Source organism: Cavia porcellus, unplaced genomic scaffold (assembly GCF_034190915.1).
Source record: "Cavia porcellus strain 051 isolate PalLab524CR breed Dunkin Hartley unplaced genomic scaffold, mCavPor4.1 scaffold_3, whole genome shotgun sequence".
Lineage (NCBI taxonomy): Eukaryota > Metazoa > Chordata > Mammalia > Rodentia > Caviidae > Cavia > Cavia porcellus.
In genome coordinates this window covers 20,166,200-20,188,846 of record NW_026947486.1, presented here as the reverse complement: position 1 = coordinate 20,188,846, position 22,647 = coordinate 20,166,200, and the positions used below count along the sequence as shown (strand labels likewise).

Below are 22,647 nucleotides of genomic sequence, written 5' to 3'. Positions count from 1 at the left end.
TATTCTCAAAAGTTAAAAGGCTTTCTCCAGGTTTTGAAACAACTTGAAGTTTATTAAATATGCAACCCTGCCATAACTGCCAGTTGTAACTGCCCTCCCCATGTTGTCCTTTTGATTTTAGCCCTCTCTTGGGGACACCAAGCTGCCCCTCTTTCCTGTGGGGAAGTAGTAGTGGTGTCCCTTGAACTGGCAGTTGACAGGGGTAGATTCACAATTGATGATCACAGTCCTCTTAAAATGTATTTACACTTTAACAAGCACCCTTGGGCCACTGGCAAAGGATATTCATGATGGGGCAGAAGCTACCCTCATCCAAGGTATAGATGATAGGAAATAAGGCTGGTCTGTCTGGGGTGGAAGGTGGAGAACAGAGAGGACCTTCTGACACTTAGTGTGGGTGGGGCATGTCCTCCCCGAACTTCTTCTGGTGGGTGATATTCTTCACATCTAGGAGATCCTGAGGAACAGGCAAGAATAGGGCAGGGTGAGAGAAGTGAGGACCGCTCTACCACAGCCAGGAGGCTACCCCCACTCCAGCCCTCAACCACCCCACCTCCTGGCCAGCCCCAAATGCCCCAGACAGCACTAATCTCTGGGAAACTGCCAGAGGCTTTTGGGTTCCTTTCCCCCAGGGATAGAAGGGTATGCATGTGTGTGGGTAAGGATGAGTCTGCCCAGGGCCCACCTGGTGGTGGACATAGGCCTGACAGGGGTAACACCAGGTAGACAGGTCGACGTAGCTGAGGACCAGCGGGTGCCCAGAGGCTTCATGGTGTCGGACCATATGAGCGTTGATGTAACGACTGCAGTAGACCTGAGGTTGGGGACTAAATGTCAGGCAGGGCTCCGTACCCATCTGCAGTTTGCTCCTAGGCCACATACTCCCATCCCGTTTTCTTCCTCTGCTATGTACCTGATAGCAGGACAGACACACCCAGTTCTCCTGGCATGTTCCACAGTCCTCACAAGGTTGGGTCACATCCAGACTTGCTGCAGGGATGGGACGTACTGCCACCAAATGGGGACACCAGGGCAGTGGTGTCACAGCATATAATATGCCCTAGGGTGGGTGAAACTGAGTAAGCTGAGGTCCCCAGCTCTTAAAAGTTTCTACACTGCATGTTCCTGTGAGGAGGCACAAATGAACAAGAGAAGATACCATAAGCCCAGCCTTTCCCTGAGCTTACCTGGTTAATTTCAGCAAGGTCCTGAAATCTCTGTGTCAGCTTCAAGTCAGCCACATCCTGACCTCCAGCTGCCTCTCCTAGTAGGCTCTCCTCTTCTAGGGCCTGAGGTTCCAGGGTCTCCTGGACACACAGGAAAAGATGCATCTGAGAAGTCCCATTCTTGCCCTTCTTCCCTTTCCCTGGGTGCAGTGGGCCTTACCAGAGCTTCCCCGCCTAGTTCCAAGGTCCCAGGATCCCCAGTCAGCTGACTGGGGGACAGCAGAGCTGTGGCTCCCAGCACAGGTGAGGCTGCTGGGAACTGATTTTCTGTATATGAGGCTTGAGGAGTCTGGATCAGCTCAGCTCCTCCCTCAGCCTCCTCTGAAGTAGTCGGGTGCATCACTACTGCCCCTGTAGCTGCCTCGGAGGTGGCCTGGTGCACTGGGGCTTCTTCCACAGTCTCCTCTGAGGGGGCCTTGTCCAGGGCGGCTCTCCTGGTGGCTGTCTCTGAGGACTGGTCTGGAGTGAGCGTCACATTAGCTGCCTCTGGTTTAGTCTGGTCTGTGGACTCTTCTGCAGGTAATGCTGAGGTTGCCTTCCTCATGTCCACTTCTAGAACTTTCTCTTTTGGCATGGTCATCCCTTTAGCCAACCCAGGATTGGCTTGCTGGGGCACCTTCTTGGTGACTGACTTAGAACTGGAGAGTCCTTCCTTGTCTTCTACCTCTGGAACCATGGAGCAAGATCCTTGAGTGTGGATCTTGTCCTCCTTTTGGACTCTAATCCCTGCCCCTGCCCGACTTTCCATAGTCCCCTCATCACCCTTTGTCATCCCCCCACACACTCACTTGTGACCCGTAGGCTGCGCCAGTATCTGTGATGGACTTGGATGGTCTCAGTGATGGAGGCCAGGGCCCCAGACTGTGGAGGCCGCAGCAGAGGCAGCTGAGGTGGCAGGTCTCCAAGAAGTGCATGAGTACAGGCAGCCATGGATTCTGAGATGGATGTCAGATTGTAGCCACCCTTTGGTAAGGAAAAGGGGAGGGAAAGGTGGAGTGGGGGTTCATCAGGGAATCGGGAAGGTTAGATGTTCTGCCTAATTGTCCTTCCTCCCTATTCTAGGGCCTTCTAAGTCTGAGTGGAGGGTGGTATTAGGAACAAATGTGTGGAACCCACTTTTGTAAGATGGGCAGCATTTACTGTGTGCTGGTAAGGTAAACTGTTTGTGTTGTCAAGTGCAAGATAACAACACTGACAAGAACATTAATAATAGTGCACATGTATTATATGCTTGCTATGTGCCAGATCCTATTTTATATATTTCATGCATACTAACACACTTAGCTCTCATGACCACAGGTGCTCAATTTGCACAGGGAACTGCCTTCATGCTATCCAGAAATGACTTCACACTTTGCAGGAATCCCTCACAGCTTATGAACCACCACCCTGACCTGCACAAGAGCCTGCTGTGAACCCACACAGAAGGCCCTGCCCTGTCCAAGTACAGATATAGGTGAGCACAACTGGTCTTGTGCTCACTTTGGCAGCACATATACTAAAATAAGGATAAGTGGTCCTTTCTCTCTACACCATCCCCTATCTTGAACTTTTTCATATTCTGTTGGAACTCCAGTACCTAATCTTTTTATATGTAAGGCTCAGAGTGATCAGATGACTTGTCTGAGGTCACAAAAGCTGAAGAGGCAGCAGCAGGGTTTAAACCTGGGTCAACTGACAAAACAGCCCACGTTCTTAACCACTCCCTACCCTGCCATAAGCAGTCCTAGGCACACTTTAAGTGAGACTTTTGTAAACCAGTTAATTTCCCAGTGACCTAACCATCCTCAACCATAAAAGAGCAGCACAGAAGTTTGCCGAGAGGGTTAATATCTGAACAACACATAGCAGTAAGAAGAGGCAGCATATGCAGTGCTAATAGTATGCCAGGCACTCTGCTATGATTACCCAGCCCCATCTTACAGATAAGGAAACTTATCTCTACACAAGGATAGAGGTACTGAGTCATGTACAAAAGGTCCACGAATGTACTTTTTCCTAGAACTTGTTAGAGGCAGTTCGGGTAGTATTAAAAAGCCAAATCCATAGAACAAGCTAGAACGCTTGCCTGCATTCAAGCCTTGCCTCTGCTATTATTAAATGTGCAACTTCAGGGTGGTCCTTACCCCTTTCTGTACCTCAGTTGCCCTGAATTTTTTTGGTCTTTTGATACAGGGTTTCGCTATGAAGTTCAGACTGTCCTTGAACCTTGAAATCATTCTGTAGCCCAGGCTGGCCTCAGACGCATAGTGATCCTCCTGCCTCAGCCTCTCAAGTACTAGGGCTACAGGCATGTGCCACTACAGCCAGCTAGTTGCCCTGATCTTTTTTTTTTTTTTTTTTTTTTTTTTTTTGGTACTAGGGATTTAACTCATGACCTTGCACTTGCCAGTCAGGCACTTATGCCACTGAGCTAAATCTCTGGCCCCAAACTGACCTGATCTTGGAAGAAGAACATGACCAGGAAGCATATCCTACCTCCTCATGCTTCTTTGTCAAGTAAACATTAGAAATACATATATAAAGTGCAGAGAAGAGTGCCGTACATATAGTCAGTGCTCAATTAAAGAGGCTAATGCTCTTAGTGTCATTATTAATGCCCAGGATGTGCCCACAATCCCAAGTGGGAACATTTGAAGGAAGTTTTAGGAAATTACCCTGAGTAATGTAGCCAACTCTTCCAAACTGCTTGCCCCCACCACAGGAAGAGGGCCAAAGACAGTTACCTCTAGGACAAGGATAATTCGACCATTCGCAAGGCCCATCAACAGGTGGGTGAGGTGGGCATAACCTTCAGGTGACACCTGGCAGCCCCCTAATGGGTCCCCTCGTGCAGCATCAAAGCCAGCTGAGACCAGCACCAGTTCTGGGTTAAACTAAGGCAAGGAAAAAGGAGACATGTGAGCATGAGGGGAGGCTCTGGGAGGCAGGAAGTGATGGAGACAAAGAGACGAAAGTCAGAGATGGGGACTTGGAAACTGGGAGAGATAACCCTGGGGACCTGAAAATAAAGAGCAGAAGATGAGGAAACAAGGAGCAGAGACTCAGAGCTAGGGTAAATGGACATGCATAGACCACCAGAGTGTGGACACACCACACAGAGGCATGGATTCACTAGAAATGAACAGGAGGGGCCACAACAGAACCATGAGAAAGGAGACACGGAGACTCAGATGTCAAGTGATGGTGACATGAGCAATGGAGAGATGCCTCATATACGGCCTTATATATGCAGCCCAGGGTCAAACACAGGACACATACATGATACAGCATTTTCTATAGAGTACCAAAAGGAGGCATATTTTGATCACAGACATGTGACAATGCAAGTGCCACACACAGAGGAGATGGTCACATACTACTAGCACAATGAGTTTCACATAGATGAAACTGCATGGGCCACTAGTCATGCATACATACTCAGCTTCTCAAAGGATTAAGTGACCCACAGCCACCCCTGCACAGTTACAATCACTCGCATACTGTCACAAGTCTCGGACACACTGTTATACTTATGGGAAGTGCTCACTGGCCTACAAGGTTCTACACACTACAAGGTAGTCCTAGACACCTGTGCAGTCACACACGCAGGCATGTCTAAAAGTGTACACTACTCCCAGGCTTGCAGAGTAGCACGTATGTGCCTTCACAGTCATTTGTACATATGCCACTGGTCCTCAGCACCCACACAGGGAAGGTGATCACAGCCAGGCCACCACCTAGCCAGAGAGACACATATACAAACAGCCAGGACAGATGGACAGACAGAAATCGAGGTCCCACACAGCCTCTCATATCCGGAGCATCTCATACAGGCTGTGAGAGACAGCAGTGCCCAGTGACATACAATAACTACACCTGTCGCAAAGAAGAGGGCTCCCTGCACAGAATCACACAGGGTACCCACCTACCCCCAGCTCTTCCTTGCACACATGCAGTTCCAGAGTTGGCATCACTCACGGCCACCCTCAAATCCAGATGGGTACTCGTGACAGCAGACAGAATTCTGATCCAGCAAGCTACATAGGCCACTATGGGGCATCCAAAAGGCCCTCACACATATAGCAGAGGGGTTACTTACACACAGAATGTCATGCAGAGGGGGTGGCCACATGACACCTTGTGTGCAGTTAGACAGATACAAAGGCCATCTGAGCCATCCTTGTCCCAACAGTCATCATCACAGCCACCCACAGGCTGTCTAATGCAGTCACTCACTCTACACATGCTAAGGAAGCAGGCACATGCCACCGTGCACACGGGAGTGTCACATATATCCCAAGCCTTACCTCATAGGCAATGGGAAGCACTAGGCGATGCCAGGCTGCCAGGTACTCAGCATCACCCACGCGGGGCCCATTCCAGGCCACGTTGACAGTGAAGCCTGTGCCTGCAGCCCTGCCTACCTGGCTGCTGGCACCCTCGTCCCCCATGGGAAAGAAGGTACCTCGGTCAAATCGGTGCAGGGACACATATAGCACGCTGATGGGACGGGATGGAAAGGGAGCCAGGGCTGGTTAGGGAGTCCAAGGGCCTCCACAGCACAGCTCAACCCCTCCCTGAACACACCCTTGGCCCCAGTCCTAGCCCTAGCCCCTCACCTGGGGTCATCCTCAAATATGTGTTGAGTTCCATTACCATGGTGGATGTCCCAATCCACGATCAGGATCCTGGGGAGGAGATAGCTTCTCAGTAACTGGGACACTTACCACTGGGACAGGGATAATGGGGCCTGAGAGCCTGGGTGGTTAATTAATGTGTGCTGGATCTTGGGATTTTGAGAGTAATCCCTAGGGACCTAGGTCTGGATCCTGTTGAGATGACTATTAAGGGTGAGAAATAACAGGGGTATGACCCTAGATCCTGGCTGTAAGTGCCTGAGTGCCACAATCTAGGAGTCCTAGCAGGGGAGCCACTGCAAGGCCCCCTCCTTGGTCCTTTACTGGGGAGGTGCTGGGCAAGTGGACAACTGGTGGTTTCTGGAAAAGTTTTAGTGGCTATGTCATATGTCATGGGCTTGCCAAGGAAGCATTGGATTGGAAGGTAGGGGAAAGGTCTCCACAAGGATCAGGATTTGGGGATCTCCAGGGAGTCCTTACCGCATGGTACGCCCACTGATGGCCTGGGCATGTCGAGCAGCCACAGCCACAGAGTTGAAAAAGCAGAAACCACACGCAGCATCCTGCTCTGCATGGTGCCCTGGGGGGCGCACCACAGCAACACCATTTAGAACCTGGGGGGAACAATGAGGAGTAGGACTGGATCACTTCCCTTACACGTGCTCCCCATTCATCTCATCCCTCTCTTTTGCCCACTTGTCCACCAGCTGCTAGGGGCCTCCCCATTGCCCCTTTCCTCTGGCCCTGCTTAACTCTCTCTAGGCAATCAAAAGTGGCAGGTGGCCCTTTTGTTCTGTCCCTTAGGACCCTGTTCCCCCAGCCCAGAACCTACCTCTCCGGACAGCACGGCCTCCACAAGGCAGCAGACAGCGCCTGTAGCAAGCTGTGCACAGGTGAAGGTGCTGGGGCAGATGTAGATGGAGTCGAAGTTGGCGCCTTCACGGTGCAGTTCCCGGGTTTTCATCTTCTCAGTGGCCCGTAGGCGCTCCACATACTCAGCACTGGAGGCACAGAGAAGAGCCCGGGGAACAGTGAGGAGGCTCTGTTGCTCTGGAAAGCCCCAACCTGGTGACAAGAACTCGGATGCCCCTGGGTCTATGGCAGTACACACACATGGGAGGAGGGGTTCAGGGCCTGACCCAGAAGCCTAGCCCCTACCCTGTGCTACCCACCCAGGTGGGGACCTGACCTGTGGCAAGTGAGCAACTCCGCTTCTGTGGCGGGCCGCACAGGCAGGGTGACGCAGCGCCCAGCGAGGCCCAGCTCCTCCAGGTGGCGCATGATCCGCAGGATGCGCTGGGGTGTCTCAGGATGGTGGCTAGTAGGAGCAGAGGTCAGTCTCGGTGCTGAGGGGAGTGAGCCCCTCTAACTTAGGCCAGCCCTCTCACTGCACACCTGTCCCATACGTTGCAGTGATTCATCATCCGCTGGTCATAAACGAGCCCAGTTCGAGCCTGCGCCAAGGGCCAGGTCAGGATTGGCAGCACGGAGGGCACCCAAGGTCCTTCCTCTTCGATCTCCTGCACACCATCCTCCACACTGTCCTCCTCTGGGGTCTCTGCTACGAGGACAAGTCAATTTGCCCTACTCCACCACCTAACACTTAGGACACAGGTGGTCCAAACATAAAGAGGAGGCCTGAAACCCGGGCCAGGTGAGAAGGCCTGACACTCGCCATCAATGTGGCCCAGGAGAGTTGAGTCAGAGGGAGATCTGAAAGTCTCCCCCTTGGCTTACTCCATGGCCACTCCCAATCAAGCCCACTCCTCATTTCTTACCTGGTCTCACAAGAATCTGCCAGAAGGGCTCAAGAGCTTCCAGGGTGCAGGAGATTGAAGCCTGGGCACTGGAGAGAGGGGAGGGGACAATGCAATGAAATGCCTTCCAGAAAGCAATGGGAGCCCCTCCTGACCTTTTGTTCCAGGCTCACCTTGGGCAGGGAGCACCAGGGGACTCCAGCATGGGGCAAGGATCTCCCAGAAGGATGTGGAGTGATGCACTGACACCCTCAGCCAGGGAATGGAGGTTGTAGCCACCCTTAGAGGAGTTGTGAGGTGAGGAGAGGCCCAGATGTTACCAAGAAGAATGATAATGACAATAACAACACTAGGGTGCATACTACATATTAGGCAACAAGGAACTCACAGGGTGACTTCATTTAATTCACTGAAGGTGACATAAGGTGATTACCATTAACATTTTCCCCATTTTGTGTACAGAAAGCAGAGGCATAAAGAAGTGAAGTGACATGTGTCACACTGTCCAGTTAGTAAGTGGAGATGCCAGACCAGGGACTCCTAGTGGACTTTAAAACTCTGTTCTTCACATGTGTGTAGTGCTGGAGATTAAACCCAGGGCCGCATGCATACTAGGCAAATGCTTTACCACTGAGCCACACTCCAGCCCAAAAGCTGTGTTCTGAAGCCTTCCAGGGTTCACAGGCCGAGAGATAAAGGTCACTTACCTCCAGAGACAGGATCAGCTTGCCTCCTGCCAGACCCATGAGCAGGTGGGTTAGCTGGGCAAACCCTGCTGGAGTGGCGGCCATCTCACCCTGGGGGGACAGGGAGGGTGAGCCTGGCTCTATGCAGCTCCTTTCACTCACCCACCAACCTCAGAGGCCTGCTTTACCTTGGGATCCCCTTGTAGGGCATCAAATCCAGCAGCTACTAGGACCAGCTGAGGCTGGAACTGAGGGGGGAACAGACTACATGAGACCACCTGTCCTCACGAGCCATCCCTTACTGTTGTCCCTCACCCCAACATTTCCCAGACCCCAGGACCTCAAAGGCAACTGGTAGCAGGATGTGCAGAAAAGCAGCAATGTAGTCAGCATCCCGCATCCCCACCTGTGAACAGAGGCATGATGGGGATGGATAGCTACCTGCCCAAGACAGCAGAGGGTAGGGCTGGGTCTCACTTTGGGGGCAGAGTGTGGTAGACACTGACCTCATTCCAAGGTACATTGATGGTGTAGCCTTGACCTTGGCCAAAACCTGTAGTAGACCAGTTAGAGGCCTTAAGGTGGGGCCAGAACCGACCCTGCTCATAGCGATGGATGGAAAAATAAAGGACACTGGGGGCAGAGAAAAACAATGAGGTGAGAAGTCACCTAGGATGCATGTGGCCCTAGGTTCATCCCTAGCAATGCAAAGAAAAACAGGTGAGGAGGAAGGAGAAGCATGGACACTCCCAACCCACAGCTGTTGTTTACTCAACCACTCATTTCCCTATTCAACCTCTCCCCCTTCTCTTATTTCCCTATCAATTTATTTTTTTTGCAGTAATGGGGATTGAACCCAGGATCCTCACACTAAGCTATATACATGGTTATAAATATTATCATTTTGTCAGCACATACAGTAAAATTGGAAAAATAGAGAGACTAGCATGGCCCCCATGCAAGGACGATACACAAATCCATACAGTGTTCTATATTTTTAGTTGGCTTCATCATACAAAAAATTATCACTAGAAGAAAGGAAATAAAAGATTCTTTATTTTTGATTCAGAATCTCACTAAGTTATTAAGTTGCCCAGGTTGAGCTTGAACCTGCAATCCTCCTGCCTCAGCCTCCAGAGTACTGAGATTACAAGCATATGCCACCACAGGAGGGCCTAATTTGTACATCCATTCTTCCACTAATTTATCTTCCTATTCATTAATTCTTACATTTATTTACCCATTTTCTCATTCATTTGGTTCCCCATCAGAAGCCTTCCCTCACCAAACAGCACTGTCCCTTTGGTGTCTACCCAACTCCGGAATCAAGTCTGAGACCCCAAGTGCTATGCGGTCTACCACAGCCTCTGGGACCTCCTGATCCTGTGGCAGACTCTAGTCAGGCATGTCCAACCTATGGGATATTGATTGCCTGGCCTATCTGGGCTGTACTAAGTGAAGAGGAATTGTTTTGGGCCACATATAGTTAATGTAGATAACTGATAAATCTCCCTTTTTGTACTTATAACATTAAAGAAAAGAGGGCAAGAGGACAAGTGAGCCACAGGTTGGACACACCTGCTCTAGATCTTATCTGCCTGCCAAGGGCTTCTGTGATCAACGCAGGAACAGCAAGGAAACTCCCGTGACACTGGAGGCACATGAAGGTGACAGAGCTTTTGGCTAGGGGAGCCAGCTCAGCTGCAAAGAACCTCACGCCCCACCTACAACCAAAACAGATCTATAGCCAGACATATAATAATCAAGATTCCAGAAATCCACCACAAGAAGAAAATATTAAAAGCAGCCAGAGAAAAGAAGCAGATTACCTACAATGGAAAATTTTCAAAATAACGACAGACTTATCAACACAACTCTCAAATCAAGAAGAGCCTGGGGGGAAATAGTCCAAGCCCTGAAAGAAAATAATCTCCAACCAAGACTGATGCATCCAGAAAAACTCTCTCTCAAAATTAGTGGAGAAACAAGATATTTCCAAGACAAGGAGGAACTGTGGGAGTTCATGGCCACCAACCCAACCCTACAAAAATATTGAAGGACATTCCAGAGAGACAGAGGAAAAAATACCAGGATTCCAGCAACAGTGACAGAGAGGCCTCAATGAATGGGGCAGACAGTGGAATGAAGGAGTAAAGTGGACAAATAATAGCAGAAGAATAAAATAGAAGAAATGAGGCAGAGACAGTAAGCTATAATCTTTAATACAGATAGTCCTGATACACTAACAAAAAAAGAAACACAGGCTGAGTAGATTAGGAGGCAGGATCCATCGAGATGCTCTGAATAGGAAATACACTCAACCTGAAAGAGGGTTAATAAACTGAGAGTCAAACATGAGAAAACGTGCCATATGTGACAGGAAACCAGAGAGAAATAGGGACAACTCGTCCAGCAGCTGCAGATAGATTGGAAAGCTATGACACTTTTGGGCAGTGTAGAACTACACAGCTGGAAGGAAGGAAAACCTTGTGACCTTAGTAAGTAAAGGAATACGGCTCAAATCAAGCTCAGGGGTAAAAAGGTTTAGCAACACTCAGATAGATAACAGGTTGGCCCCCTAATTAAGAGCTAGTGGGACACAAAATATACAAGTACCCTGAGAAAGGGAAAAAGGAAGGAACTGTCTAAAAAAGGAAGGCAGAGGACATTGTTAATAGTGTATCAGGATTTAAAAGTCACAGTAGTCTTATCGCTCTGTTTGCTTTGATTATATTTTGTTCTGGTCTGTCTACTCATATGAGATTTGAGGGCACAGACAGCTAACCCAAAAATAGCAGGTTATACCACAGTAAATATCCTTAATTTCCTATTAACTTACACTGAAACCCTGTATTACTTACATTGTCTTACTATGACTGATCTTATTTGAAGCTGATTTGTTAAACCACTGTTTAGCCTCAACTGATTTCATTTAAATTTGGTATGCTTGATAGTATCAAGTCTAAGAGTAGAGGTAACTACTCTGAAGATGACAAGATGTAAAAGATATCCATTCTGGTTTTGATTTTTTTTTTTGGTCTTTTTCGTTTTTATCAGTACCAGGGATCGAACTCACGACTGCCTGCTTGCAAGGCAGGCACTTATGCCACTGAGCTAAATCCCCAGCCCCTGGTTTTGATTATTAACTGCTTTCAAGTCCTACAATGTCTTCAAAGTTGTGTTTTTGGTGAAAAATAGCTATGTAATGTTATGTTCAATTATATTATGCCTGATGATATGGACAATTCTACTGAAAATAACAAGAGAAAGCATAGTAACTACTGTAGATCACCTAATATTGTGGTCTTATATGTCTTTTTCATTTCATGTTTTTCTAGGAATTTATTTTGTTGTCTTGTTTTGATCTGTTTTTCCCTATAATACAGAAAGAATTGATATACATGTAGAGATTCACACATGGGAAGAATTTCTAAACTATTTATGAGAACAGATAATACACGATGTAATGAACAGATACTCTGAAGAAGAGACACTAAGAAACCCAGTGCTAATTCTGTAGCATTATGATATAAAATCTAGCAATACTATCATTCACTGTTCAGAGTGATATTAGTCTAGTCTCTTATATTCAATTTCAGCATACATAAAGATAAAAACAGCTACTATGAAGAGACTGAGAAACATTATGGTAGTCATTATTGACTTCCCCAAAATCAGGTCTTGAAGACCTAAAAAGTCTTCATCATCCTGTAATGATTTGATTAGTTCTATAGTGTTCAGTATATATTCAATGTGTCTGAAGATGGGGACAACTATTTGGAAGAAAACTAGAGAAAATAGATAAGACAGTGAAGGAATTGCTTTGAAATCTGTGTTTCTTTAAATTGTTTCCTTATAAACTGTTTTGTTATGTTTAAACTTACCCTCTTTAAGATAAAAAACAAGTGTGTATGACTGATAACCATATTACTAAGTTCTTGTTGGATCACTGAGCAGAACTGTTTGCAGTGTCATTATTTGAATATCACTTTGTATGCTTCAATTTTGTAACTCAAGCAACTATTTTTAAGATGACGGTATGTAACTTATGGACTGGTGATTTCTTACTGTTTATTTTTCTGAAATTCTGTACTGTTTCTACCCTTTTTTTCTGTTTTTTTTCTCTTTAAATAAAAAAAACCAAAAAAATAAAAAAACAAAGAGCCTCAGCCCATGCTGGAAGCTCAGCAGTTCCTCTAAAAGGCGGGAAACCAGGGGCCAAGGGTAAGGCTGCGTGGGACTTGGATCCATATGTGCATCTAGAGCGGGGATGCTGGCTAGCACTGTCCTAAGGTCAGTCCCCGCTGGTTTATAGGCTGCTTCTACCATACTTCCACCTCACAGGTGAGGAAGTGAGTACTCAGTAGGGCAGAGGGACTGACAAACAGGTACTAAAAAGCATGATGTAGATTTTAACAGAAAAGATGGATGAACAGATGCTCCCTGAAAGGCCGAGATGCACAGGTTCCCATTGCAAGGCATGACAAACAGGTTCCAGCTAAAAGCATGGCAGAGGACTCAATTCTGACTGGGTAAAGAACAATGAGTAATTTATCACCCATCTGTCCATCTGTCTACCCCGCCCATCTATCAGCCTTGTTCCAGGAAGGATTTTCTTCTTTCTGGAAAAGGAGCAGTATTTCTCTACTTCTTCCTCCTATTTTTTTGGTACTGAGAATCAAACTCAGGACCTTGTGCTTGCCAAGCAGGTGCTGTGTCGCTGAGCTATATCCTCAGCCCTCTTCTCTTGTAAGGAATGTAAAAAATAGTGATAATCAATGAATCTAGATAAATTTAAGTCATATTGTCATTAATGTTGATAACAAAGCTGTGAAATTTAAAGCAATTAACATAAAATAATTCTTAAATATGAAGAAAAATATCTTGAGGTTTTATGAGACAGGATCTTGTTATGTAGTTCAGGCTGGCCTTTAACTCCCAGAAATTCTCCTACCTTGGCCTCCCAATTGCTGGGATTACAAGTGTGTGCCACCATGCCCAGCTTTATTTTTGACACTGGTATGTACGTATGTATGTATGTATGTATGTATGTATTGAGACAGGGTCTCACTAAGCAGTTTAGGCTGGCTTAAACTCACTTTGTAGCCCAGGCTGGTCTGGAACTTGAAATGATACTCCTGCCTCAGTCTCCCCAGTACTGGGATTACAGGTATGCACCACCATGCCTGGCTTGACACTGGTATTTAAATACTGACTGTACACTTTTAGTAAGGTAACCATTAGAGGAAGAAAAATATACAGGAGGTCATAAATATTATCACCAGGGTGCTCATTTTGGTAGCACATATAGTAAAATTGGAAAAATACAGAGACTAGCATGGCCCCATGCAAAGATAAATTCATGCACTGTTTTATATTTTTAGTTGGCTTCATCATATAAAAAAATTACCAGTAGAAGAAAGGAAATAAAAAATTTAAAGAAAGCTAACTCCATGAGAAAGCTCCCAGAGTCAACAAAGAAAAGAAGTAGTAGCTGGGCGTGGTGGCTCACGCCTGTAATCCTAGCACTCGGGAGGCTGAGGCAGGAGGATTGTTGTGAGTTCAAGACCAGCTTGGGCTACAAAGTGAGCTCAAAGCCAGCCTGAACTGCATACCAAGACCCCATCTCAAAAAGAAAAAAAAAAAAAAAAAAAAAAAAAAAGCAGCAGCACCCAGGGAAACTAAGTTTATAAAACAATCTGAAGAGAAACGATTGATTTGTTGATTGCAGTGCTGGTGAAGGACTCAGGGCCTCATGGATGCTAGGCAAGTGCTCTACTACTGAACTACCCCAGCCCAGAAGGGGATCTAAAAATACATTCAACTGCTGAGCATGGTGGTGCACGTTTATAATCCCAGCACTCAGAAGGCTGGGGCAGGAAGATTGCTGTGAATTTGAGGCCAGCCTGGACTACAAAGTGAATTGAAGGCCAGCCTAAACTGCATAGTGAGATCCTGTCTCAAAAAGATAAAAAAATAAAATAAAGTAAAATAAAATAAAATACATTCACTTGTCAAGTGTAGAGGTGCACCCTTGTAATTGCAGCACTTGGGAGGATGAGGTGGGAGGACTGCTGCAACTTTGAGGCCAGCCTGGGCTACCCAGTGAGTTCCAGGCCAGACTGGACTATTTAGTGAGAACTTGTTTAGAAAAAAAAATAAAAAGTTCAACCAATCTCCAGTGAAATGGTAGTTTGATACCAGTGATTTACCTTCTTGCCCTCCTTTTATTCCAGTTAAAGAAGTAAAGACCTGTTGTTTATTTCTCTCTGTATAAGAACTGAGCCCAAATCCTCGCCAAATTACATTCCCAATCCTTGCTTAAAATTTTTTTTAAAAAAATAGCCCTTGAACACACAAAGCTCCTTTCTCAGCCTCCTAAACCACTGGGATTACAGACCTGCACCCATTTATTAATTTTTTGGTGCTGAAAAAGGAACCCAGGATCTCGGACATAAACTATGCATTATACCACTGAGCTACACCCCATCAGTAAAGGAATTTTAAAAAAAATATCAGGCTGGGGATGTGGCTCAGTGGTGAAGCATTTGCCTAGGATGCAAGGAGCTCTGGATTCAATCCCTAGCACTGAGACTAAAATCAATCCAGAAGGAAAACAAGAGAAAGTTTCTGGATAAGAGATTTCAGCAAATCTCTAGAAAATAGATGCTGAGGCTCTGGGGTTCTAGAGCCCTCTCCCAGCTGAGTAGGTGGGCAAACACCCACCTGGGATGGTCTGAAGTTTCTCTTCTGAAGAAATCAAGTGCAGATCCAGGTCAACGCACACAAAATCAATTCTGCATAGCCAATTTGCTAAATGACTGACTCACCACATTTACTTGTTTCTTGCATGTACTTGACTTTTAGTTTTATCTGTTTTCTTTACCTACATAATAGTATTTAAGAACTGCCCAATCTGTCTCCCTGCTGCTGGACTTAAAGAGACTGAGAGATGAGGAATCAGGAGATCAAAAGGCATGGAAAGACATTTGAGGAAAAAAAAAACCCAGTATGAAGGAGAAGGACCAGGGAAAAACAATTCAGAATGAAGAAACATCTGAGTATTTGTCAGCCAAATCTCTCCTGTTTCTTTTCTGTGTGATCTCTGAATGGGTAAGGTTTAGTCCCCTCCATCTGTAAAATGGGACTCTCAATGCAGTGAGATGCAGATGCAGCAGACACACAGGGGAGGAGCAAGGACCCTGGTCCCAGGGCTGTTCAGTGAAGATAAATGCCTTCCTTGCCTCCCAGCCCTTTTGACTGGGCCTGAGAGGGTGGGGATAGGGGAGAATCCCAGAGTGTAGCAGCTAGGTTGGGACTTGAGGTGTACCTGGGGTCCTGGTCAAAAGTGAATTGTGTTCCTTGACCATGATGCACATCCCAATCCACGATAAGGACCCTGTGAGCAGAAGAAAAGAGGGGTGCTCTGTCCCAGGGGACCAAGGAAAATCTGGAGGAACAGTAACCCACCCTAGCCCACTCTAGCCCACCACCATCCCACCTGCCACCTGTCCCATGCCACTGACCTCTGGATGCGGTGCTTCTTTTGAGCATAGCGGGCAGCCACAGCCACGTGATTGAACATGCAATACCCATCCATAAGACTGTGCTGGGCATGGTGTCCAGGAGGCCTGGGCGGTGTGGGACAGGCTTCAGCTAAGGGCGGGGTCTTGCTCTTCACAGAGACAGACTCACCCTGCTCTCTAATCCTGGGACCACTAACTTCTCCTGAGACCTCCAACTTCTTTCTTGTCAGTGCCACTAATCTGCCAGGAACTGAGTAACCAGGACCCTCAAACTGCCACCACCCCCAATCTACTGCTTTATCTCCAAAGGAGATTTGATAATGTTCATTAAAGTTATCCAAGCATACATTCTCATAGTTATTCTGCTGTGGGGTCTTAGCCCACAAACTGTATAACAAAATGGGTAAAATAATTTGTTTAAAAATGTGGCTCCACATTTGCTGTAACACTTGTTTGAAGCAGCAAATGACTGGGGCAAACCTAAGCACCCATTGGTAGGAGAGTAGTTAATTCAAAGTGGATTTATGCAGTGGTATCCACTGAAGTGTAAGCTCCATACTGTTAGAGAAGCTAAAGAAAAGAGGTTGAGGGACAAGGGCTCTATGTTCTGTATTTTGTCAATTCCAGAAAGCCAATTGTGACAAGATGTTCTATGATTCTATAAGCCCACAAAGAAGCAGAAAATGCTCCCAATGAAATTCTGACACATCACTGCTAGATGCATCTGGATTTCAAAATGTTCTACATATGAAAAATTGTATACTTTAGAACTAATGGTGCTGGGTGTGGTGGCACATGCCTGTAATCGCAACACTCAGAAGGCTGAGGCAGGAGGATTGCTGTGAGTTCGAGGCCAGCCTGGACTACATAGTGAGTTCAAGATCAGCCTGAACTACATAGCAAGACCCTGTCTAAAAATTAAAATTAAAATTAAAAGTAGTGTAATGGAATATGATACTTATTCCTTAAATAAGACTATCTGTGGAAAGACTCAGGAATCATTGGTTCTGATAACTATATCCCAAGAAAGGAAGTGACACCTGGGAGACAAGGATAGGAAACAGACTTTGTATTAAGATTACTTTTTTTTTTGTACCAGGGATTGAATTCATGATCTTGCACTTGCTAGGCAAGCATTATGCCACTGAGCTAAATCCCCACTGGGAAACAGACCTTGTATTGTATTCTCTTTTGTGCCTTCTGCTTCTCATACTACATGAACGTAATTTGCAGGTCTATATGCTTCACACTTGAGAGAACAACTTTTTAAAAATGGAAGTAGTAAAATGCCAAAAGATCCTACCTGACGATGGCCATGCCATTCCGTATCTCAGCCCCCAAGACTGCATCCACAAGCCTGAGGACAGAGCCTGAGGCCAGGCAGGCACAAGTGTACGAGTTCTATAGACAGTGGGGAGCCAGAGAGTCAGAAGAGCAGCCCTATCTGCTTGGTGGCTTTGGTAGGGACTGTGATGAGGAACCCCAGGATTGTCACCACTCCTTTACCCCACAGTGCCCATCCATACCGGATGCAGATAAACTGAGTCGTATGTATCTGCTAGTACTCGGAGTTCTCCTTCATTCATGTACTGGGTCGTTTCCATCAGATCAATAAACTCCAGGCTGGGGACACACATAAGGGATGAGAGCCCTGCCCCCTCCTCAGTTGAGCCCCCCACACCAAGACCTTTGCTCAAATCAGGCCTCCCCCTACTGTCAACCTGAGGGGACAATTGTGACATAGGACACAGTCTGTGTTTCTTCCCTAGCCCACCTCACTTCCAGTATTTTGTTTTTTTGAGACAGAGTCTCACTATGCAGTTTAGGCTGGTTTTGAGCTCACTTCGTAGCCAGGATGATGTCCAAGTTGTGATGATCCTCCTGCCTCAGCCTCCAACGTGCTTAGATGATAGGCGTGTACCACTACACCTGGTTGCCAGTAATATCCTTTCTCTCCTGCTCTAGTCATGCCACATTTTCCTTTCAGGCTCTCAGCTGGACTGTTGCAGCTGTCGGCCCTTCCCTCCCTCAGCCTTCCACTTGATCAGACTGACTATTTTTCTCCTCTCAGAAGTTAGCTCAGTTACTTTCTCTGCCAAACTAGCTTCCTTTGAGCCACATCACTCCAAGCCTCTTCCTCTGGGTTTCTGCAGGCCCCTGGAAGGAACCCCTTGATCACTCTGCCCACAACAGTTCATCCTGGGCTGATAAACTATTGGGCAGGGTTGAAGCACCTAGCATTCATCGAGCCCTCCAGAGGAGACTTATGTGTACCAGCCCTCATATTACAGGCAGTAACACAGATTCAGGTGGGCTTGGTGACCTGCCCAAGGCCACCCACATTGGCTATGACATTCCTTCCCAGAGCATCCAGCCCGCCTTGGTTAGTCCAGCCCAGCCAGGCTCCAAGCATTAACCTGTGAACCAACATCAGCTCTTCCTTTTCAGCAAAGCGGGCCTGAGGAGACAGAGGAATGAGGGACTAAGACTCAGGCTATGCCTGGTCCTCCCAGCTCCCTTCCTCCGCCCAGTGTCCACTGGGGGCCTCACCTGAAAGGACACACAGCGATCCAGGAGGCCTTCCTGCATCAGCTGCTCCTTGATGGCATGGAGTCGCTCAGGACGTTCAGGAAAGCTGCAGAGATGGAGACACAGTCACACAGATGCACAGAATGGGAACGCCGAGAAGCACTCTGTCTGCTCTCACTACGTCTGCCCACCTGCCTGCCTTAGCTGCCCACCCCACAGCTGAGGCTCAGCCCTGCCTCCTGCTGTTGACCTTCTCCTTCCCACTGTCACTGCTGACACCCTAGCCTCCAGCCTGGGCCACCCCACCATGTCCTAGGCCCCTCATCTCCACCCTCACTGCTCCAACATCCTTTCTGTACACAGCAGCCAGAGAGTGGTTAAAGTTGAATCAGGTCACAGCCCTTGGCTACTCAAAACCCTCTCCTGGCTCCTGTCCCATTCTGAGTAAAAGCCAGAGTCTACATCTAGAAGGCCATAAGCAATCTGGCCCAGCACCCTCCTGCTTACGTCTCCCACCACTTGCCCCGTCTCATGCCTTGCTTCACCTGCGCTGGACCTCCTGCTCTCATCCACCTCCCTTTAGCCAGCCCTGAGAATTCATTGCAGCCATCCTTCCGGCCTAAGGGCTGCTTCTCCCAGATGGCTCCAAGGCTCATCAGTCCGAGAGGCCTTCTCTGACTGTCCTGTTCAATGGAAATGTGGGTGTCACCTTCTCCACTGCACTTTGCTACTCCCCCCAGCCTTAGTGCTCTCTCTAATACTGCATCATCTGCTTCCTGTTTGTCTGTTTCCTTCTTTCCCCTCACCCTAAAGGCAGGGTTGTTTATTTTGTTTGCTGCTGTACTCCCAGCTCCTGCAGAAATGGTAAGTATGCATTCCACAAATGAGTCTTCTGCCCTCATGAGTTGTTCTTAGGTCAGGATAAGAAGATAGCTATTAATCAGTAAATACATGAGTATAATGATTAACAAACATTGGCAGAGGCTATGAAAATATCTAAGATCATGTGTGGAGGGATGGTAGTGTTCAGGTAAACTCCTTCTTGTATAGTCTCCTTGAGATGTGAAAAGCTGGAAAGGGATCAGTTTAAAGGGTAAAGGCCTTAATGAAAAGGGTACCAGGCTAGCCAAGGGTGGGTCGTGAAGTGAAGTTAAACGAATGGGGGAGGGTGCCTGCTGAGCTCACACAGGTGATGTGGAGCTAGATCATATGGAATCCTACAGGCTAGGATGATGAAGTCATACTACCTAGAAAGCAATTTAAGAAAAGGAACAGCATCCCATACATGTGTTTTAGGCTGCTGTGTAGAGGCTGCAAGCAGAGGACTAGTGAGAGGATAGACACTGAATGTATTTTGAACACAGAGCAAAAAAATTAGCTGAGGGCTGAGGACATAGCTCATGGCATAGTGCCTGCCTAGCAAGCGCAAGGTCATGAGTTTGATTCCCGGTACAAAAAAAAAAAAAAAAAAATAGCTGATGCTTTTGAAAGCAGAGTTGAGGGGTAATCCTTCTGTTTTCACACAAATATCTTTCTCAAGGAAGGCTTCTGGGAATCCTGGATATTAGTGTAGGACTAAATATGCTGCTAGGCATGGTGGTACACACCTATAATCCCAGCACTCAGGAGGCTGAAGCAGGAGAACTGTGACTTGGGGCCAGCCTGGGCCACATAGCGAAACCCTGTCTCAAAAAAACAATACTCCTACTACTGTTGGCTGTTTAAGTGATCTGTCCTTCTACTCACTCACCAGCCAGCTCCCTGAGAAGGGACCATTTTGTTTGGGACCTTATACCACTGACTTGGTATAAGTAGACACTTCAGTAAATACATGTTGGCTAAACAAGAGGAACTTTTTTAAGTGTGAGTGTCACTCTTTTTTTTGAGACAAGGTCTCACTCTGTAATTCACCATGGCCTCAGACTTAAGGCAGTGATCCTGCCTCACTATCCCAAATACTTGGATTACAGGCCAGTGTGCTACCACACCCAGTAGAGCCCCATCTTTCTAAATCCTCTGCTTCCAGTCTCCAGGCTGATTTTAGAAAGGATTTGTTCTGAGCCTGTGTGATGGTCCAAGTATGCAATTCCATCACTCTGGAGGCTGAGGAAGAAGGACTGCCTCAAGTTTGAGGACATCCTGCCCCCCCCCAAAAAAAGATTCGTTTTTACTTGGTGGGGGAATGTGTGTTATTTGCATATTTGGGGACAGCCTGGAAGGCTCAGTCTCACCTGTCATCCCAGAGGCAGTGGAATTCATTTAGCTGCTCATCAAACACCAGCCCGGTGCCCACGGCAATCTTGGCCTCAGGATTCACATCCTGCAGAGAGACACAGATCCACTCAGGGAAAAGGGAGCAACCTCTACAGTCCAAGATGGGGGCCTCAGGGTTTTGATTTATCACAGGAGCCCAAACCAGGGCCCCTCTTACCAGCTCTTGAAACCCTATGATTAGATCATCTTCCACTGCTTGGCTGAGTTTCTTCATTTTGCCCTTCTTTTTCACCTCTGCTAGATTGGGGCTGGAGCGGGGTACAGCACCCTTCTTGGTATTTCGCTTCTGCCAAGCAGAGGGAAACGGTCAGAGTCCAAGAGGGGCGGGCTAGTTCTCCTCTCTCATCAGGGCAGGTCGGGGACCTCACCGAAGTGACGCTGGAGTCGTGAAGAGGTGACTGGGGGTTGTGCCTACTCCTTCGATGCCTGGTTGTAGTGGAATCCTGGCCAGTGGAGCTCATGATCAGGGAACCTCGGCCTCTGACACTACCCTGAAGGGTGACATGGAGATGGCAGTGAGGGCTTGATCGCCCAGGGAACCCCCCTATTCCAGCCCCTTCTCCAAGCCCCCACCGCTTCCAGGCCCTGCCCCCTAGGCAAGCCTCCCTCCCTAAACTATCTTCACAGCCTTCTGAGCCCCGCCCCTCCGAGGCCGCCTCAGTCTACCGGGTCCTTTCCACCCAGCCCCGCCCATTTCACTGGGCTCCACCCCTTTCCCCTGAGTCTTTCGCGTCATACCCTTTCACCGATCTACTGAGTCCCTTCCAAGGCTCAGCCAGTCTTGCGTCTAACCACCGCCCTTCATGCTACCAAGCCTCATTCCCAGAACCCGCCATTCCTCTCAACCTTGCCCAGACCGTATCCCTTCCGGCCTGCCCTTTCCGGCCTATCTCAGGGTAATCGCCCACGCTTTCTCTTAGCCAGACCTAGCCCTTGCCTCGACTCCACCTTTAACGTCCACCTAACTCTACTCCTTATCAGGCCGTACCGTTACCTTCCACCCCACCAGACCCCGCCCCCAGCGTCTCAGCCAGTCCTGCTCCCCTGGGAACTACCCCTTTCCTTCCCCAGGACCCCACCCCCTTCCCAGACCGGATCTCTAGCGTTTCATTAGATCCCCTTAGCCAGTCCTGAGCCAGCCTCCACCCCTTCCCGCCCAGCCAGTCCACGCCAGCCAATCCTCCCGGCTCCACTCACTGAACGCAGCCCCTTTTTCAAGCTCCGCCTTTGGCTCGCGCTGCCAACTTTCTGGCAACCTGTCTGGCCGCGGGTGCGAGATCCCCTCTTTTCCCTTGGGCTGGATCTCTTCAGTGCCCATCTAGATCCTGTCCACAGCCTGGACCTTGCCACTGGCTAGCGTTCCTCTTTCGACCACACCTCTCACGATCTCATAAACCGAACTGCTCGTCAGCGAGTGACGAGCCTTACAGAGCCTGCGTGAAGCGGGCATCAGTTGTTCGAGACCCGACTGTGGCTTAAGCGCTTCCCAATCCCAGCTACCGTCGCTGTGGTCCTGGTTGCTAGAGCTGCCATCCCTTTGTCCTTGCCCAGTCACCTTAGGAGCTCTTCGGACCCACGCCAACTGTAACGTGCCACAGTGACTCGAGAGTGAGCAAGGAAGCAAAGGCGTCAGAAAGGGGCGTCTTCTCCCAGGGGTTCTGGCGCAGCGCACAGTGATGACGTAGCGCGGGCAGGCTGGTGGCTGGGCTAAAAAACGAGGTTGACCCTGGACTACGGCTGGTGGGTGCCCACAATAGGCGTGGCGATGATGCTAAACGTTGTGACAATAATAATAACAGTGGTCCCGAAGAGGCGCCGAATGTTAGCTTTTAACCCGCTGCGAAAGTAGAAGGTGGTGTGGAAGAAGTCTCTGCAGGGACGAGTAATGGTAGTGTTAGCAATTACTGAAGGGCATTTGTGAAAACCACAGTTCCGTGAGGTAGTTCCCATTATTAAGGCTGCTTCGCAGATAAGGAAACTGAGGTTATGGGTCTTAGCCATGTGACCGATGGCTAGTTAGTGAACAGCTC

The 22,647-nt window shown here is 48.0% G+C and overlaps 1 protein-coding gene and 2 pseudogenes across 16 annotated transcripts; 2 read left to right on the top strand and 1 right to left on the bottom strand.

Annotated features, from left to right (window-relative positions):
• Nucleotides 1-31: 31 nt before the first annotated feature.
• Hdac6 (histone deacetylase 6) lies at nt 32-22,276 on the bottom strand. 16 transcript variants are annotated; one of them, XM_003462586.5, is made up of 29 exons: nt 22,173-22,276; nt 20,986-21,108; nt 20,775-20,903; nt 20,575-20,663; nt 18,365-18,449; nt 18,232-18,272; nt 17,341-17,437; nt 17,118-17,215; nt 15,815-15,919; nt 15,619-15,687; nt 8,795-8,921; nt 8,629-8,694; nt 8,477-8,536; nt 8,310-8,399; nt 7,776-7,882; nt 7,624-7,691; nt 7,241-7,406; nt 7,035-7,163; nt 6,678-6,846; nt 6,326-6,459; nt 5,828-5,896; nt 5,516-5,708; nt 3,953-4,102; nt 2,015-2,189; nt 1,387-1,892; nt 1,188-1,307; nt 914-1,060; nt 686-814; nt 32-457 (listed from the first exon to the last, which is right to left on the bottom strand). In XM_003462586.5, exons 2-29 carry the CDS (start codon nt 21,076-21,078, stop codon nt 389-391), a joined length of 3,480 nt encoding a protein of 1,159 aa, XP_003462634.1. In that variant the 5' UTR covers nt 21,079-21,108; nt 22,173-22,276; the 3' UTR covers nt 32-388. The 16 variants fall into 16 exon arrangements, 11 of the variants coding, with proteins under 11 accessions (XP_003462634.1, XP_063101877.1, XP_012999781.2 ...); XM_063245807.1 differs by having other exon boundaries at nt 682-814; nt 22,118-22,173; XM_013144327.3 differs by lacking the exon at nt 22,173-22,276 and adding an exon at nt 22,118-22,142.
• LOC111754763 (U6 spliceosomal RNA) lies at nt 9,187-9,287 on the top strand (annotated as a pseudogene).
• LOC111754756 (U6 spliceosomal RNA) lies at nt 13,575-13,670 on the top strand (annotated as a pseudogene).
• Nucleotides 22,277-22,647: the final 371 nt, after the last annotated feature.

Excerpts from the sequence above, each read along its gene's own strand:
- Hdac6 (XM_063245807.1), bottom strand. The coding sequence starts at position 22,150 with ATGGCAGCTCTAGCAACCAGGACCACAGCGACG. Across the intron at positions 17,216-17,340 it reads ACTCAGTTTATCTGCATCCG|AACTCGTACACTTGTGCCTG; the intron begins GTATGGATGGGC and ends CACTGTCTATAG. Across the intron at positions 458-681 it reads CTATGTCCACCACCAGGTGG|GATCTCCTAGATGTGAAGAA; the intron begins GCCCTGGGCAGA and ends CCTGTTCCTCAG.